The 14,283-nt window shown below is 40.5% G+C and overlaps 4 protein-coding genes across 7 annotated transcripts; all 4 read left to right on the forward strand.

The window, feature by feature from the left end:
- Nucleotides 1–574: 574 nt before the first annotated feature.
- LOC105952909 (protein CANDIDATE G PROTEIN-COUPLED RECEPTOR 7) lies at nt 575–2,451 on the forward strand. The gene has a single exon (XM_012976504.2). The coding sequence runs from the start codon at nt 852–854 to the stop codon at nt 2,157–2,159; it is 1,308 nt and encodes a 435-aa protein (XP_012831958.2). The 5' UTR covers nt 575–851; the 3' UTR covers nt 2,160–2,451.
- Nucleotides 2,452–5,079: 2,628 nt separating this feature from the next.
- On the forward strand, nt 5,080–7,454 carry LOC105952908 (ABC transporter G family member 2). Its single transcript, XM_012976503.2, has one exon. It carries the CDS (start codon nt 5,185–5,187, stop codon nt 7,357–7,359), a length of 2,175 nt encoding a protein of 724 aa, XP_012831957.2. The 5' UTR covers nt 5,080–5,184; the 3' UTR covers nt 7,360–7,454.
- A 662-nt stretch (nt 7,455–8,116) lies between these two features.
- Nucleotides 8,117–11,319, forward strand: LOC105952907 (serine/arginine-rich splicing factor RS2Z33). 4 transcript variants are annotated; one of them, XM_012976500.2, is made up of 7 exons: nt 8,117–8,249; nt 8,740–8,857; nt 9,850–9,889; nt 10,019–10,114; nt 10,286–10,488; nt 10,582–10,695; nt 10,790–11,319. In XM_012976500.2, the coding sequence occupies exons 2-7, from the start codon at nt 8,748–8,750 to the stop codon at nt 11,088–11,090; spliced, it is 864 nt and encodes a 287-aa protein (XP_012831954.1). In that variant the 5' UTR covers nt 8,117–8,249; nt 8,740–8,747; the 3' UTR covers nt 11,091–11,319. The 4 variants fall into 4 exon arrangements, with proteins under 4 accessions (XP_012831954.1, XP_012831955.1, XP_012831956.1 ...); XM_012976501.2 differs by having other exon boundaries at nt 10,793–11,319; XM_012976502.2 differs by having other exon boundaries at nt 8,187–8,249; nt 9,570–9,889.
- A 2,164-nt stretch (nt 11,320–13,483) lies between these two features.
- Nucleotides 13,484–14,282, forward strand: LOC105952905 (pathogenesis-related protein 1C). The gene has a single exon (XM_012976498.2). The coding sequence runs from the start codon at nt 13,484–13,486 to the stop codon at nt 14,102–14,104; it is 621 nt and encodes a 206-aa protein (XP_012831952.2). The 3' UTR covers nt 14,105–14,282.
- Nucleotide 14,283: the final 1 nt, after the last annotated feature.

The following is a 14,283-nucleotide window of genomic DNA, read 5'->3' on the forward strand; positions in this document are numbered from 1 at the left end:
CCAGGTGATCTACATTTTAGCATCATCACATAATAATTATTAATTATATGTTAATAGTATCTTATGTATCGTGGTCGTGATCACCAGAGCGTCGATATATGATTGTCGTATCCCTTGTTCATCATGCACACCAAAAACAGCTCGCGAAATGATCTAGGAAATCGGCACTGAGTTGGTTGAATTTGCTTATTGTAGAGCTCCGCAGTTGGCTGAACCAGGTATATATGGTAGCTCACCGTTGAGCACCTTCATTGTGAACAGGCTTCACGTACTGCCCCCAACTGCTAAAAAGTAGAAAACATTCTATGAACCGAATATATGATTGAATTTGTGTTAAATTGTTGTCGTCTAAAGCATCTCAGTGAGTCCTATTCGTCAACCGTCTCACGAGTGAGCCGATCGAGTGAATCTCATGACATCCCGTGGTGGGCCTTAATTTTCTTTGGGCTGGTTTGTGCCAAATGGGCTGAATGCCGAGATAAGCCCGGATCAAACATACTATTTGATTTGTATAGAATAAAGGGGTCCGAAGCAACATTTTAAAAAGTTAAGGGACCAGAGATGCAAATATGAAAAACTTCACTTTTATTTTAGGTAACTTTTCATTACTTCCATTCTGGTCAGCGGTCACATTTTCAACACTTATGCCCCCCTCGATCCAATCGAGCCAGATCTAAGGGCATTTGTGGAATAAAAAATATTACAGTTGTGAAATTCACTCCACCGGCACTTCTTTTTTTCTCTCTCTCTCTCTCTCTCTCGATTTCCCCATTTCCCCAAATCCGATCCAATCTCCTCCGCCGCACCACCACCACCACCACCCCCTTCCGTCGCTCCGCCGCCCAATCGAAATGAGGAACCTACTCTCTCTCCTCCCTCTCCTCCTCGTCCTCCTGCCGCTCGCCTCCGCGGAGATCAAAAGCCTAAAAATCTCCGCCGATTCACGGCCCATGATCCTCTTCGAGCGATTCGGATTCACGCACACCGGCCGAACCACCATCGCCGTCTCCTCCGTGTCGGTGATGTCCAACGTCGGCTCCCCCGACCCCTCCCGATTAGGTTTCTTCCTCCTCTCCGAAGAATCCCTAATTCAGGTCCTCCTCGAACTCCAGGGCAACCCTTCCTTCTGCGTGCTCGACTCCAATAACATCAATCGCCTCTTCACCTTCCGGGATCTCTCCCCTCCGCCGCACTCCTCCTTCAACCAATCCTACCCGATCGCTTCTCCGAACGAGTATTCCCTCTTCTTCGCCAATTGCGCCCCTGAATCTGCCGTCTCCATGAATGTGCGCACCGAGCTTTACAATCTCGACGGCCGTGGAAGAGAGAAGGACTTCTTGTCCGCCGGGCTAACTCAATTGCCGTCGTTGTATTTCTGTTTCTCCGTCCTTTATTTCGGATTTCTGGCATACTGGTTTTTTATCTGTTTCCAAAATAAGAAGTCGGTTCATCGGATCCATTTGTTGATGGGACTTCTGGTTGTTATGAAGGCTTTGAATTTGCTCTGTGCAGCAGAGGATAAACATTACGTGAAGGTTACGGGGACCCCACACGGATGGGATGTGTTGTTTTACATATTCCAGTTTATTAGGGTTGTTCTGTTGTTTACTGTGATTGTTTTGATCGGTACGGGGTGGTCGTTTTTGAAGCCGTTTTTGCAGGAGAAGGAGAAGAAGGTCTTGATGATTGTGATCCCTCTTCAGGTCTTGGCAAATATTGCGTCTATCGTGATCGGTGAAACGGGGCCGTTTATCAAGGATTGGGTGACATGGAATCAGGTTTTCCTGTTGGTGGATATTATTTGCTGCTGCGCGATTATTTTTCCCATTGTGTGGTCTATTAGGTCATTGAGGGAGACTTCGAAGACTGACGGGAAGGCTGCTAGGAATCTGGCAAAGCTTACCCTTTTTAGGCAGTTCTACATCGTTGTTATTGGGTACTTGTACTTCACGAGGATCGTGGTGTTTGCTCTTAGGACTATTGCTGCTTATAAGTACCAGTGGGTGGCTAGTGCAGCTGAGGAGATTGCGAGCCTTGCCTTTTATGCCATAATCTTTTACATGTTTAGGCCAGTTGAGAAGAATGAGTACTTTGCACTTGATGACGAGGAGGAAGAGGCTGCGGAGTTGGCTCTTCGAGACGAGGAATTCGAGCTTTGAAGATGGAAATCCGAAATGCTGCTCCTTTTTGATACTATAGCGGCCTCACATCTACAGATTGTGAGTTTATATAGCGATTATATGGATAGGTTTGCTGCAAAGTTCTGATTGTGTACTTGTTCCGTTTATTTTTCTTACCTTTTAAATTCTCTTAGAGGTACAATGAGTTTTATCTGACTATTGGCTTTCAATTCTCTATCACGGAAAATGTTATTTCATTTTACAAATGTCATCACTCTTTGTTGAGTGCATTGTTGCCGAGCTGGAAATAGTTGGCTATTCAGTTGTCTTATCGATTTGTCTTATTTTTCTCCATCCATAATGCCATTGTTGTGGTTTGCCATTCATGCTGAATTTACTATCGAGTAGTTTTACCTTTTCATTGGGCCATTATTAAATTGAGTTATCACTATTAGGAATCGAGAATTTCTTGTGTTCTTTTGTATGGACATGCTTTATATCTGTGCATCTTTTCTGTTAGCTTTTGTATTGAAGAAATATTCTGCCTATACTAGCATGAAGTTCAGTTTTCTTATGTCGTTTATGCAAGCCGTTGGTAATTCAGCACACAGTGCAGCCTGCGATCACTGAAACAAACTTTGGGTATCTTCTGTTTTCAGGGTTTTGCTTAAGTTCCGTTGGATTTTTTGTGATTTCCTCTTTTTGATTGCGTTCTTCTTGATTGTCTCTTTGAAATTGAAGAATACATCTTTTCAGAAGCAGAAAATGTGATTTAATATTTAATTCTATGCTTTATGATGGATTGCTCGAATGTCATTTGATCTATACAAGTATATTATTCATTGTCGATAATATTCATTAGTATATATCTTTTATCGGTTTGGTTAATTTGTATTCTGTGATTTATACGACTACACGATACGTCAGTTACGAAGTCTTGCATGGACTGACTGGGGAGCTAACTTTCTGTACAGCTATATTGTTGAAAATCGAGTTTTTTCTGTTTAGGATGTTATCTTGTCAATTCGTAATGATCTTAACAAAAACTCAGGATGACATGTTGTTTGATTAGGTTTAGATCATGGTATTGTGTAAGCTCCCCTCTATTTGATTATAGAATTCTTGATCAATTAGAATACTATAGCTGTTGTGACAGTAATATCAGAGGGAAATTCTAATATATTTTCGGGTACGAAGGATCTTTTTCTTACCCAATGGTTGATGGTTGATAACAAGTTTTTGCCCCAAGGCTTAGCAATCGCTCTCGAGTTGAAATTAGCTTAACTGTATGATTAAAAAGGCATCAATTGACATTCTGCACGCGTCATTTGAAAGTTGGGTTTCGTTCAAGGCGTTGTGTTGCAAAAGATATATGCAAGTAGGAAAAATTTGGTGACCACATTAGCAGCCCCAGAATTAATATACAGTAAGACTCTGCCGGTACTATGTTTTGGAACATAGAGACTAATACCTAATTAGTGACACTTTACATTCATCAGGGGTATGGTCACAAATTGTGCCGTGCACAGAATAATCGAAAGAACGAATGCTTAGGCCAGTGTTCTGACTTTTCATTGTTGTGTTAGTTTTGAATTCATCCGAAAACTAGCTGTATACATAATCTGCAATATCTAAAATTCTGATGTTGTCTAGTGCAGTTTTCTTTTCTTTTCCGATCTTTTTATTTTCTTTTTTCCATGTAGATGTCGTTGGTTCGGACGAATTTTTCCATAGTTGATTATCGAATAAATTAAATTTCGATGTCGTAGCAGTTTTTACGCTGTATTTGGTGTGAAACAACCACCTTGAATAATTCATGAGAAATCTTGATGAATCAATATAATAGTACATTTTGTTATATATAAATTCTTTATTAGTTGATAGCTGCTGCTATATAATATATATTGGGAGTGGTTAAAAGTTGATTCCCTCACACAATCTCCAAAACAAAAAGGAAAAAAGATCCTCAACAAGAAACATCATTCTGCGTAGACTTGGTAGAACCTGTGACGTTGTTCCATTTCTCTATTCCTCAAAGACTAAAAACCCAGGATTTATATATCATATTTTACACGTGTACATTAGGCCAAGGCCCAAGGGGGCCATGCCCTACGCTAGGATTAACATTTAACGGCCCCCCTTCAGACTCAAAATTCTGGCTCTGCTAATGCTCGTGTATAGATTCAAATATATATATATATATATTTTTACGCGGAGCTGCATATATAAATCAAAATAGAAACTCCAGGTGAATTTCAGTAGCTGCACACATACATATATACATGCATGTATATATGGAAAAGTAGAAGTGTTAAGAAAGGCAGTGTAACTCCCTCACCTAATCTCCTGCCCATAAAAACAACCTCAATCTCCACACGAAACTAGGGATGGCAGCGGAGCGGGTACCCTCGAAAAAGTGCAATACCAGAACCATTACCATTTAATATAGCTCAAACCATGACCATACCAAACCCATTTAAAAAATCAATGGAAATACCAGAACCATTACCACGAATATCCGAATACCCACGGGTACCCTTTTACCATTTAAATTGTTCTAATAAAAATAACTTTGGGTCCGATAACGTTTAAGTAACTCTCAGAAAAGTGGAAGAAAAAAAAAGTAAATGATACAAATATATCCTCCCTAAATTATTTAATATTTTATTAAATTTTTTGCCAAATTATTATTTTTATTCATATTATGTTGAATTAATATATATATATATATATATATATATATATATATATATATATATATATATATATATATATATATATATATTAAATGGTCGGGTACCCATGACCATAAAGGTAAAACCAGAACCATACCAAAACCATGACGGTTTTCTTTTCTTTTACCAAAACCATTACCAAACCCTAATGGTTTCGGTAATGGGTTTTAAACGGAGCGGATACCCGCGGATAGCTAGCGGTTCGGATTTTTTTGCCATCCCTACACGAAACACCCCGCCGGGCCCCACCCGACATCGAAATATAAACTGAACAAGAAACCCCTTTTCTTGTTTACTTGATTATACAAACCTTAGAAGAAAGCACAAACATGCAGAGTGGTGAGTGTGATAATATATCCATAGCTAGTGATCTTCCATTTTTAGGCCCTCCTCAATCTATGGAGCTCCAAGAATTCTGCCGGAAGCCCAAGCGTAACTCCTCCCAGACTCTCCGCCAGCTTTTCCAGCTCGCCGGGTCGCCGTCGGAGCACCACCAAGTCCTCTGCGTCCATGAATCTCCTTTCCGGCCGGCATCAGTCCCCTTTGTTCTTTCCTTCCATAACCTCACGTACAGCGTCAAAGTTCGCCGGAGGATTCTGCCGGCGTGTTTCAGCAGGGCTCGCCGGAGCTCTGAGAAGTCTCCGGTGAAAATTCTGCTGAATGGGATCTCCGGCGAGGCCAGGGAAGGCGAAATCACGGCGGTTCTCGGCGCCAGCGGGTCCGGAAAATCAACCCTGATCGACGCGTTGGCCAACCGCATCGCCGGAGACAGCCTCACCGGCGCCGTCACCATGAACGGCGAAGCCCTGGAATCGAAGCTCCTCAAAGTAATCTCCGCCTACGTCATGCAGGACGACCTCCTCTTCCCCATGCTCACCGTCGAGGAGACCCTCACCTTCGCGGCGGAGTTCCGGCTGCCGGCGACCATGCCCAGATCCAGAAAGAAATCCCGCGTCCAAGCCCTGATCGACCAGCTCGGCCTCCGCAGCGCCGCCGCCACAGTAATCGGCGACGAGTCCCGCCGCGGCGTCTCCGGCGGCGAACGGCGGCGCGTATCCATCGGCGCCGACATCATCCACGACCCAATCGTCCTCTTCCTCGACGAGCCCACCTCCGGCCTGGACTCCACCAGCGCCCACATGGTGGTCAAGGTTCTGCAGAGAATCGCACAGACCGGCAGCATTGTCGTCATGTCCATTCACCAGCCGAGTTACAGAATACTCGGCTTACTGAACCGGCTCATCATTCTCTCCCATGGACAAACCGTTTTCACCGGATCACCATCTCTCCTCCCTCAGTTCTTCCAAGAATTCGGCAACCCTATCCCGACAAACGACGATAAGATCGAATTCGCCCTCGATTACATTCGGGAGCTCGAATGTAATCCAGGCGGAACCGATAATTTGTCCGACTTCAACAAGAAATGGCAAAAGAAAAACAACCCTCCAAGAAACCCTAATACAATTGGTCCAAGAATATCCCTAAAAAATGCCATAAGTGCAAGCATTTCGATGGGGAAACTTGTTTCCGGACCAAATAATAACAACAATCTCGAATCTTCCATCCCGAAATACGCAAACCCCTTCTGGAAAGAAATGATCGTAATTTCGAAAAGATCGATCCTAAATTCCACTAGATCACCCGAGCTATTCGGAGCAAGATTCGGAGCGGTTCTCATAACCGGAATCATACTCGCAACAATCTTCCGGAAGCTCGAAGATTCCCCCAAAGGGGTTCAAGAAAGATTAGGGTTTTTCGCCTTCGCAATGTCCACAACATTCTACACGTGCGCGGAGGCAATCCCCGTATTCCTTCTAGAAAGGTACATCTTCATGAGAGAAACTGCGTACAATGCTTACCGTAGATCCTCCTACGTAATCTCCCATGCAGTAATCTCTATCCCTGCTCTGTTGATCCTGTCGGCGGCTTTTGCCGCCACTACTTACTGGGCGGTCGGATTATCCGGCGGATTCTTCTTCTTCTACACATTCGTGTTGGCATCATTTTGGGCGGGAAGCTCGTTCGTCACGTTCTTATCCGGCGTTATATTTAACCTAATGATGGCTTACACGGTTGTTGTAGCTATCTTGGCATACTTTGTGCTCTTTAGTGGCTTCTTCATAACGAGGGATCGGATTCCTTCGTATTGGATTTGGTTCCATTACGCTTCTCTTGTGAAGTACCCTTACCAAGGGGTGATGCAAAACGAGTTCGACGATTCGAAGAGGTGCTTCATGAGAGGTGTTCAGGTGTTCGACGGTACACCGTTGGCCGGTGTTCCTCACTCCGTCAAGTTGAAGATGCTGAAATCGATGAGCGGGACTTTGGGGATGAATATTACGGCGTCCACGTGTCTGACGAACGGATCGGATATATTGAAGAGGGCTGGGGTTAGTGATGTGGATAAATGGAGTTGCTTGTTGATTACCATTGGTTTAGGGTTTTTGTTTAGGGTTTTGTTTTACTTTGCCTTGATGATTGGAAGCAAGAATAAGAGGAAGTGAAGAAGGATATGTATACTTAGGGTTCATCAAGATTATCATGTATTAACTAATTCAGTTGTTTAATAAAGAATTTAAGTGGTGTGTTTTCTTGTGTTTGTTTGTTGCTGATTGTAGTTGCAAAGAGATTTTTTATTTTATTTATTGGGGTAAATTACCACAACGTCTCAGATAAAGTTAAAGTACGAAAAAAACCCACTAATATTTTGAGTTATTACGACCATTCCCTTTAAATGGTGTAAAATTCAATAGAATTATCTAGATTTCGAATCGTTCTCTAGTTTTTATTCGTTTTGTATGAAATGCAGTTTTTGAAGCACCACAATCTGATATTTACAAGCCAAAAAACACATATTATGTTCATCTTATTTCAAAATGTGGAGTTCGTATGGAGTAAAACTATTTTCTGGAGAATATTCCACATAATCTAAAAGATTCCACTAAATTTAACAACGCAAAGATAGACGTGCAAGAAAATTCATAGTTGATGAGAGTGATTGTAATTACCCAAAATAAGAGGTTTTTTTCGTAATTTAACCTTACCTCAGGGGTGCCCGAAATTTACCATTTATTTATTTCTTTACTTAATAAGAAAATTTAATTATACAAAAGTAAATTAAGAAAATAATATACATAACTAAATAAATAATTGAACAGCCCAATTGGTTAGAACCAAGGTAATATTAATTGGGCTTACATAACTAGTTATCCGGCCCGGCCCGGCCCACCAAGTGTTGATTTACACCCTTGGATTCGACACGCAAAATCTCAACCGTCAAATATGTCGGTGGTCATATATAATGCCAACGAGATCTCACCGCTGGCTCTTTTCACGCTGTCCGTGAGAATTAGGGTTGCAGTTCGAATTTGGGGATTCCGTCTGAATAGATTATGTAAGGATTTCAGATCTCTGTACCTCTCTGACGTATTGTACTAATTTGTTATGGCTTTGTTTTTATGATTTATCTTCGCCGGTGAATGGAATTTTGTCTTGTTCGTCTGTCGATTTCGTTTTTAGAAAAATTCGGAGGTGTAGTTCAAAATTGATTTTGTTTGAAAATTAGGGTTACTTTTTGCTCCCCTTCGCATATTCCCAATTTTCATGCATGAACAAATGAAAAAAATGATTTTTTCAATCCTTTTAGCCACCCACCCCAGAGAAAGAAGAAAAAACGGAACCTTTTGGGGACAATGTTACGTTGGGGAAGTTCTTTGTTTATGGTTGCTTAATATTTTTGTGTCACCAAAATTGGATTTATTGCCCTAATTTGTTTAAAAATTGTAATGCATTGTCTAATCCCTCTTTTCATTTTTCCTTAAATATTTGACCTTCCTGTCTTGGTTTATTTTTCTGATTGTTGGTTTTATAATTTTATCATGCAGCTTAAAGAATGCCTCGTTACGAAGATAGGTATGGCAGCACTACTCGCCTCTATGTTGGTCACCTGTCTTCAAGGACCCGTTCTCGGGATTTGGAGCATGTTTTCAGCAGATATGGAAGGTAATAATCAGAATGTCTCTCTGTTTTTACCGTTTTGCTCTGCCTTTTGTTTCTTCTTGAATACTTAATTTATGTCTCATCCACATGATCATGCGTCATTCATTATCAATGGTTGAAGTCTGTAAATTTTTACTACTCGCTTTGATCAATGGTGTAATATTAATTTTTATTGCCGTCTACCTTCCTCCTCTGCTTTGCCATATAATTTTGATACATCCCCGTCTTCACCGTGACCACGGTTTATGGGTGTAACTGAGCCTCTCTTATTTACGGAGTGTAAGGCTGTTTGTTCCATAGTTACTTCTTAAAATATTTGCTGATATCCCTTTTTGGTACTTTGGCACGTGGGACTAGGAAGGTGATATGCGTTTTAAAAGAGTAGTCTCTAGTCTAAAATTTATATAGTGATAGATTCCATACCCTTCGGTCACAGAAAGAAAGCTTTGGCCTCTATGGTTTTATTAATTTTTTGGTTGATACCGGTAGACCATGATTAGCGATTTTAAACTTTATAAAATTTGCTGGGCATTGTAACAATTTCCATAACATGGTTCTACGTCAAAGATCTGTCAGTGTTACCAAATTCGAACCTTAGTAAGAAAATAGTTGCTTTCCAGGCATGGTCTTTCGTGGGCATCTTTGCAACTTTATATGTGAAGGAACAATATGCCCTAGGTATCGTTTGAGTTTGACTTTAATGGTTCTATTGAAGGTTTCTGAGCCTTTCCTGACCTGGTGGTCAATGGTGGGAGGGTGGAGTTTCCCTGTCTCTGTTGGTGGTCCATGGTGAGAGGGGTGGACTCGGTGGAATATCTTGCCGATTCTTAGAAGCCTTTGACGATTTTCTGTCTTGTGTTTACATTTTTTATGGATTTGCAACAAATCAAAAACTGGTGTTTAGTTCTTCGTCTCTTGGTGGCACCAAGTTTCATGCACTGCAGTACATAACTAGTTTTGATGGCCTTACTGTTTCCTGGAAAACATTTCCGCAGAGTACGCGATGTGGACATGAAGCGAGACTACGCCTTTGTTGTACGTTACTCTTAACCCTTTTCTTAATGCTTACGAGTTTAAAAGATCGTATACCTCTTATTGTATGATATGGCTACGTCATGGGTTTTGTGTGTTTGGTTTTTTTTTGGTTCCTTCGCAATTATACAGGAATTTAGTGATCCACGGGATGCTGACGATGCAAGATATAGCATGGATGGAAGAGATGTTGATGGACGCCGTATAATAGTGGAATTTGCCAAGGGTGTAAGTTACTTTATCATATGAGATTTGTTTACAAGAAGAAAATTTTGCAATTGAAACAATTATCATATGAGATATGTTTCGATGGTCTTGCTACATATGCTATGTGGATGCAAAATGATTTATTTTTCTTATTTATACAAACACTATTTCTGATACTCCATTGTTATACAGGTGCCACGTGGCTCTGGAGGGGCTAGAGAGTATGCAGGTGCAGGTAGAGATCCTGCTCCAGGTTCGGGGCGCTGCTTCAATTGTGGCCTCGATGGACACTGGGCCCGCGACTGCAAAGCTGGAGACTGGAAAAATAAGTGTTACCGTTGTGGTGAAAGAGGTCACATTGAAAGGAGTTGCCAGAACAGCCCTAAGAAACTAAGGTAAGTATATTCTAGCTTTAGTTTCACTTTCTTGTTTATATATCTTAATTTATACTCAATCCTAATAACTATTCCGATTGTCATATGTTTCAGTGGACGTGGTCGAAGTTATTCGCGTTCACCGGTGAGGTCACCTGTGAGGTCGCGCTCTCCTCGTCGCGGTGGTCGCAGTAGGAGTCGGAGTTTCAGCAGAAGCCGTAGCTACAGGTTAGCCTTTCACCGTTAAAAGTTTCGTGTTCTGGAAATTGCAATTCATTTGAATTTCTTGGCTGATTCGGGAATTTGGTTTTGTGTTTTGCAGCAGGTCCAGGTCACCAGCTGCAAGAAGAGGGCGCGGGGCAGATTATAAAGAGAGAAGAACATCAAGAAGCCCTCGTCGAGAAAGCCCAGTGAGGAAACTTAGTCCGACACCTGATAGAGATATAAGAGAGAGAAGCCCTTCTCCTACTCTTAAGGAGAGAAGCAGAAGCCCTGTCAGCCCTAAGAGGTATGATGACATCAGCCCTAATGGCAGAAGCCCTAGCCCGAAGGATGATAGGAGCCCTGTTGATGATGACGACGAACCTGTTGCACCCTCTCCCCGGGCCAGCCAATCTCCTTGAGAAAATATCATAAGTTTGGACTTGTAATCAAAGGGGTGTTTTTTTTTTTTTAAATTTTATAAACTCTATCGAGACTTTTTTTTAGCTTGCGCTTTATTTATTATGAATTGAGGATGATGGTACTAATCCTTAGCTTTCTATCTGTGTTTTAGAAAATGACTTTGTGAACTAAAGCATTCCTTTTCTAAACTAAATGTATCTTTAGTCTGTGACCGATGCTTTTTTCCGAGCCTTTTTGCCGTTTCTTTATTTTATTTTTATTCTTTTTTCTTGTGGACATTTGGTATGGAAGCTGTGATGAAGAAATCTACAATGGGTGGAGATATATTGCCAATTTTGTTTTTATAAGAGTAAACAATTGCACCACACGAAATACTCGAAATAGTGGTAAAATTCTTTACCAACCTAGTTAAATTTCTTATTATCTACAAGTGGCAAGGTTATTTTTGCACGGTTGCTCGATGAAATTGAAAGAGTGACGAATAATGGAATCCAAAGTGATTTCGTATTCCCCGTTTTGTCATTTGTGGTATTGCTTTTAGCATAAGATGCTTTTGCCGATGCCACTTGAAAATATACCTATTGCCTTTTGTGATCTCACCACCTCCTACATTTTCAGAAATATTAAAAAAATAATTCTCCGAACAACTTGAAGTCTGGTTGTTATTACAGCCTATACGTAATGGAAGACTTGAGCCTTGTATTATACAATAGCCCCGATTTTTTTGACTACGAGTCCTATCGGGATTGGAACAACAGCAGCTACTATGGGGAGCCGATTTCTTCTGACCAAGAAGAATCTTACGATGATTCATATTACTTAACATACGAAGAAGTGGGCGATTACTCAAGCCGATCTTGGTTCACAAACAAAGAGACAAATCAAGATTACTGCAGTGGTACTTGGTTTGGAGAGTTATCTTCCTACTTAAGTAGCTATTGTGGAGAAGAAGAAAACGACTCAGAGAAACAAGACGGTTCCCTTTATGATGGTGGAGCGCAAAACGGGCCGGAAAATGAATATCGGGCCGGACCAGATGGTTTGGGCTTTCACGATTTGCGTGACACTAATACGAGCTGGGGTGATTTGGAAGAGACCGATTTATACGAAAGAATCTTCGGTGACTGGTCCGGTTCTGAGTAACAAACTGTATTTTGTTCTTTATGTATATGCTGATTTTTTACTTGCTTGGTTGTTGTTTCTTTCTGATGTTTGTTCATGTAATTTTAGTAATGGGACCTTTTATTTTCTCATGAATGAAACAAAGTAAGATGTTTATCGTAATTTCTCAAGAATTTGTTCATCTAAAATTTTTTAACTAGTTTTTGAATAATCGAGCAAAATCACAAAAAAATGTATACTATATATAGCACACGCTTTTTGCTAAAAATAGTAGGAATATTAAAAAAAATTATAATTTTTTAACTCTCAAATATATAATATAGAAGATGTTTATTTTATAAAAAGTCAAGAAATAGTTTATCTAAAAATGATTTCAATGATGTTTTTATTAGTCGAGCAAAATCACAAAAAAAAAAATGTATATGTGACTTTTTTGTGAAAAATAGTCGAAATGTTTAAATATTCTCTTTAATATTATTAATCGCTTCAAATATAAGATTTTTATCCACAAGTAGTCAAAAATAGTTCATCTCAAATTATTTCACCAAGTTTTGAAAATCGAGCAAAAATCACAAAAAGTCGTATACAATATAACACACGTTTTTTGCTTAAAATTGCTAAATATTCAAATCATTTGTAATAACTTTTTAATACTCAAATGTGTTATGTAGGAGACATTTATACATAAGCAACTAATAATATTTCATCTAAAAATTGTTTCACAAATATTTACGCAATCGAGCAAAAATCACAAAAACTCGTATACATCAACAACACACACTTTTTAATAAAAATAGCTGAAATACGACAAATCGTTTTAATTTTTTAATAGTCAAGCAAAATCAGAAAAAAAAAAATCTTATACTACAGCACATGATTTTTTCAAATCATTAATTTCTATCTAAAGTTTATATATATATATATATATATTAATTAATATGTGGACTAAAAGTCTTTTTTAAATCAACGGAGTAAATAATTTCATAATTAATCACGGGCCGGGCTTTAAATCTGTTGTGCCAGGCGTTGACCGTTTCAAAATTCAGTAAAAAAAATAATTTACCAACCAACCAATCAAAAATTCAGTAAAAAAAAATAAAAAAAATTAGTGCATAAAACCAATTTAATTTCCACCTCCGACCACTCCTCTTTCGACGCTGCTCCTCCTCTTCCTTTCCCGGAGCAGCGTCCAAACCTATATTCCAATCCACCCAAAAAAAACAAAAAACCAAATCAAGAAAAAAAATATTAAAAAAAACTAAAAAAAAAAATGCCGCCTCCGGCTAAACTTTTATGTTTCTTGATCTTCGCGGCCGTGTCGGCCATCGCTCCGGCGGCGGGGGTGAACCACTCCACCCCCGTAGGCAAGCTGAAGAAGCGCCACGCCAGCAAGCACCCGCCTCCGGCGCCGGCGTTCGTGCCCGTCTTCAACTGGGAGCAGCAGGAGTACCTCAAGGCCCACAACGACCTCCGCCAGAAGGTCGGCGTGCCGCCGCTAGTCTGGAGCCCTGCTCTGACGAAGCACGCGCATGCATGGGCGGAGCACCGCCGCGTCGACTGCAACTACCGGAGCCACTCGCCGTACCAGTTCGGCGAGAACATTTACTGGGAGAGCTACAACGAGTTCACGCCGACCGACGTGGTCCAGTGGTGGTTCAACGAGTACAAGCTGTACGACAACGAGACGCTTAGCTGCACTTGCCAGCCGGAGCGGGCCGGGTGCGAATGCGGGCATTACTTGAATATCGTCTGGAGCACCACCACCCGGGTCGGGTGCAGCGGCGCCGTTTATTGCGATAATCAGAACGGTGTTTATGTTGTCTGCGAATATGACCCACCCGGGTTGATCCCGGGTATCAACCCGTTCAACGGTTCTAGGATATTATTTTGAGCATTAAAATTAAAATAGTACCCTTTTATATATATATAAATATATATGCAGTAATAAACGGGACATCCCTTTTTTCGTTAATCTACTAATTTTTTTTTCTAGGCAATAGGATTTTAAAATTTATTGTATTCGTTTTCCCCGTTTTTCGAGGTATAAATGATATAATCTTGTTAAACTAT

The sequence above is a fragment of the Erythranthe guttata genome, chromosome 10 (assembly GCF_056151865.1).
Source record: "Erythranthe guttata isolate IM_541 chromosome 10, IM_541, whole genome shotgun sequence".
NCBI classification, from domain to species: Eukaryota; Viridiplantae; Streptophyta; class Magnoliopsida; order Lamiales; family Phrymaceae; genus Erythranthe; species Erythranthe guttata.

Bases quoted from the DNA above. Each gene is read 5' to 3' on its own strand.
- LOC105952909 (XM_012976504.2), top strand. From the start codon at position 852: ATGAGGAACCTACTCTCTCTCCTCCCTCTCCTCCTCGTCCTCCTGCCG.
- LOC105952908 (XM_012976503.2), top strand. From the start codon at position 5,185: ATGCAGAGTGGTGAGTGTGATAATATATCCATAGCTAGTGATCTTCCA.
- LOC105952907 (XM_012976500.2), top strand. From the start codon at position 8,748: ATGCCTCGTTACGAAGATAGGTATGGCAGCACTACTCGCCTCTATGTT. The intron at 8,858-9,849 runs GTAATAATCAGA...ACATTTCCGCAG, and splicing joins GTTTTCAGCAGATATGGAAG to AGTACGCGATGTGGACATGA. The intron at 10,115-10,285 runs GTAAGTTACTTT...ATTGTTATACAG, and splicing joins TAGTGGAATTTGCCAAGGGT to GTGCCACGTGGCTCTGGAGG.
- LOC105952905 (XM_012976498.2), top strand. From the start codon at position 13,484: ATGCCGCCTCCGGCTAAACTTTTATGTTTCTTGATCTTCGCGGCCGTG.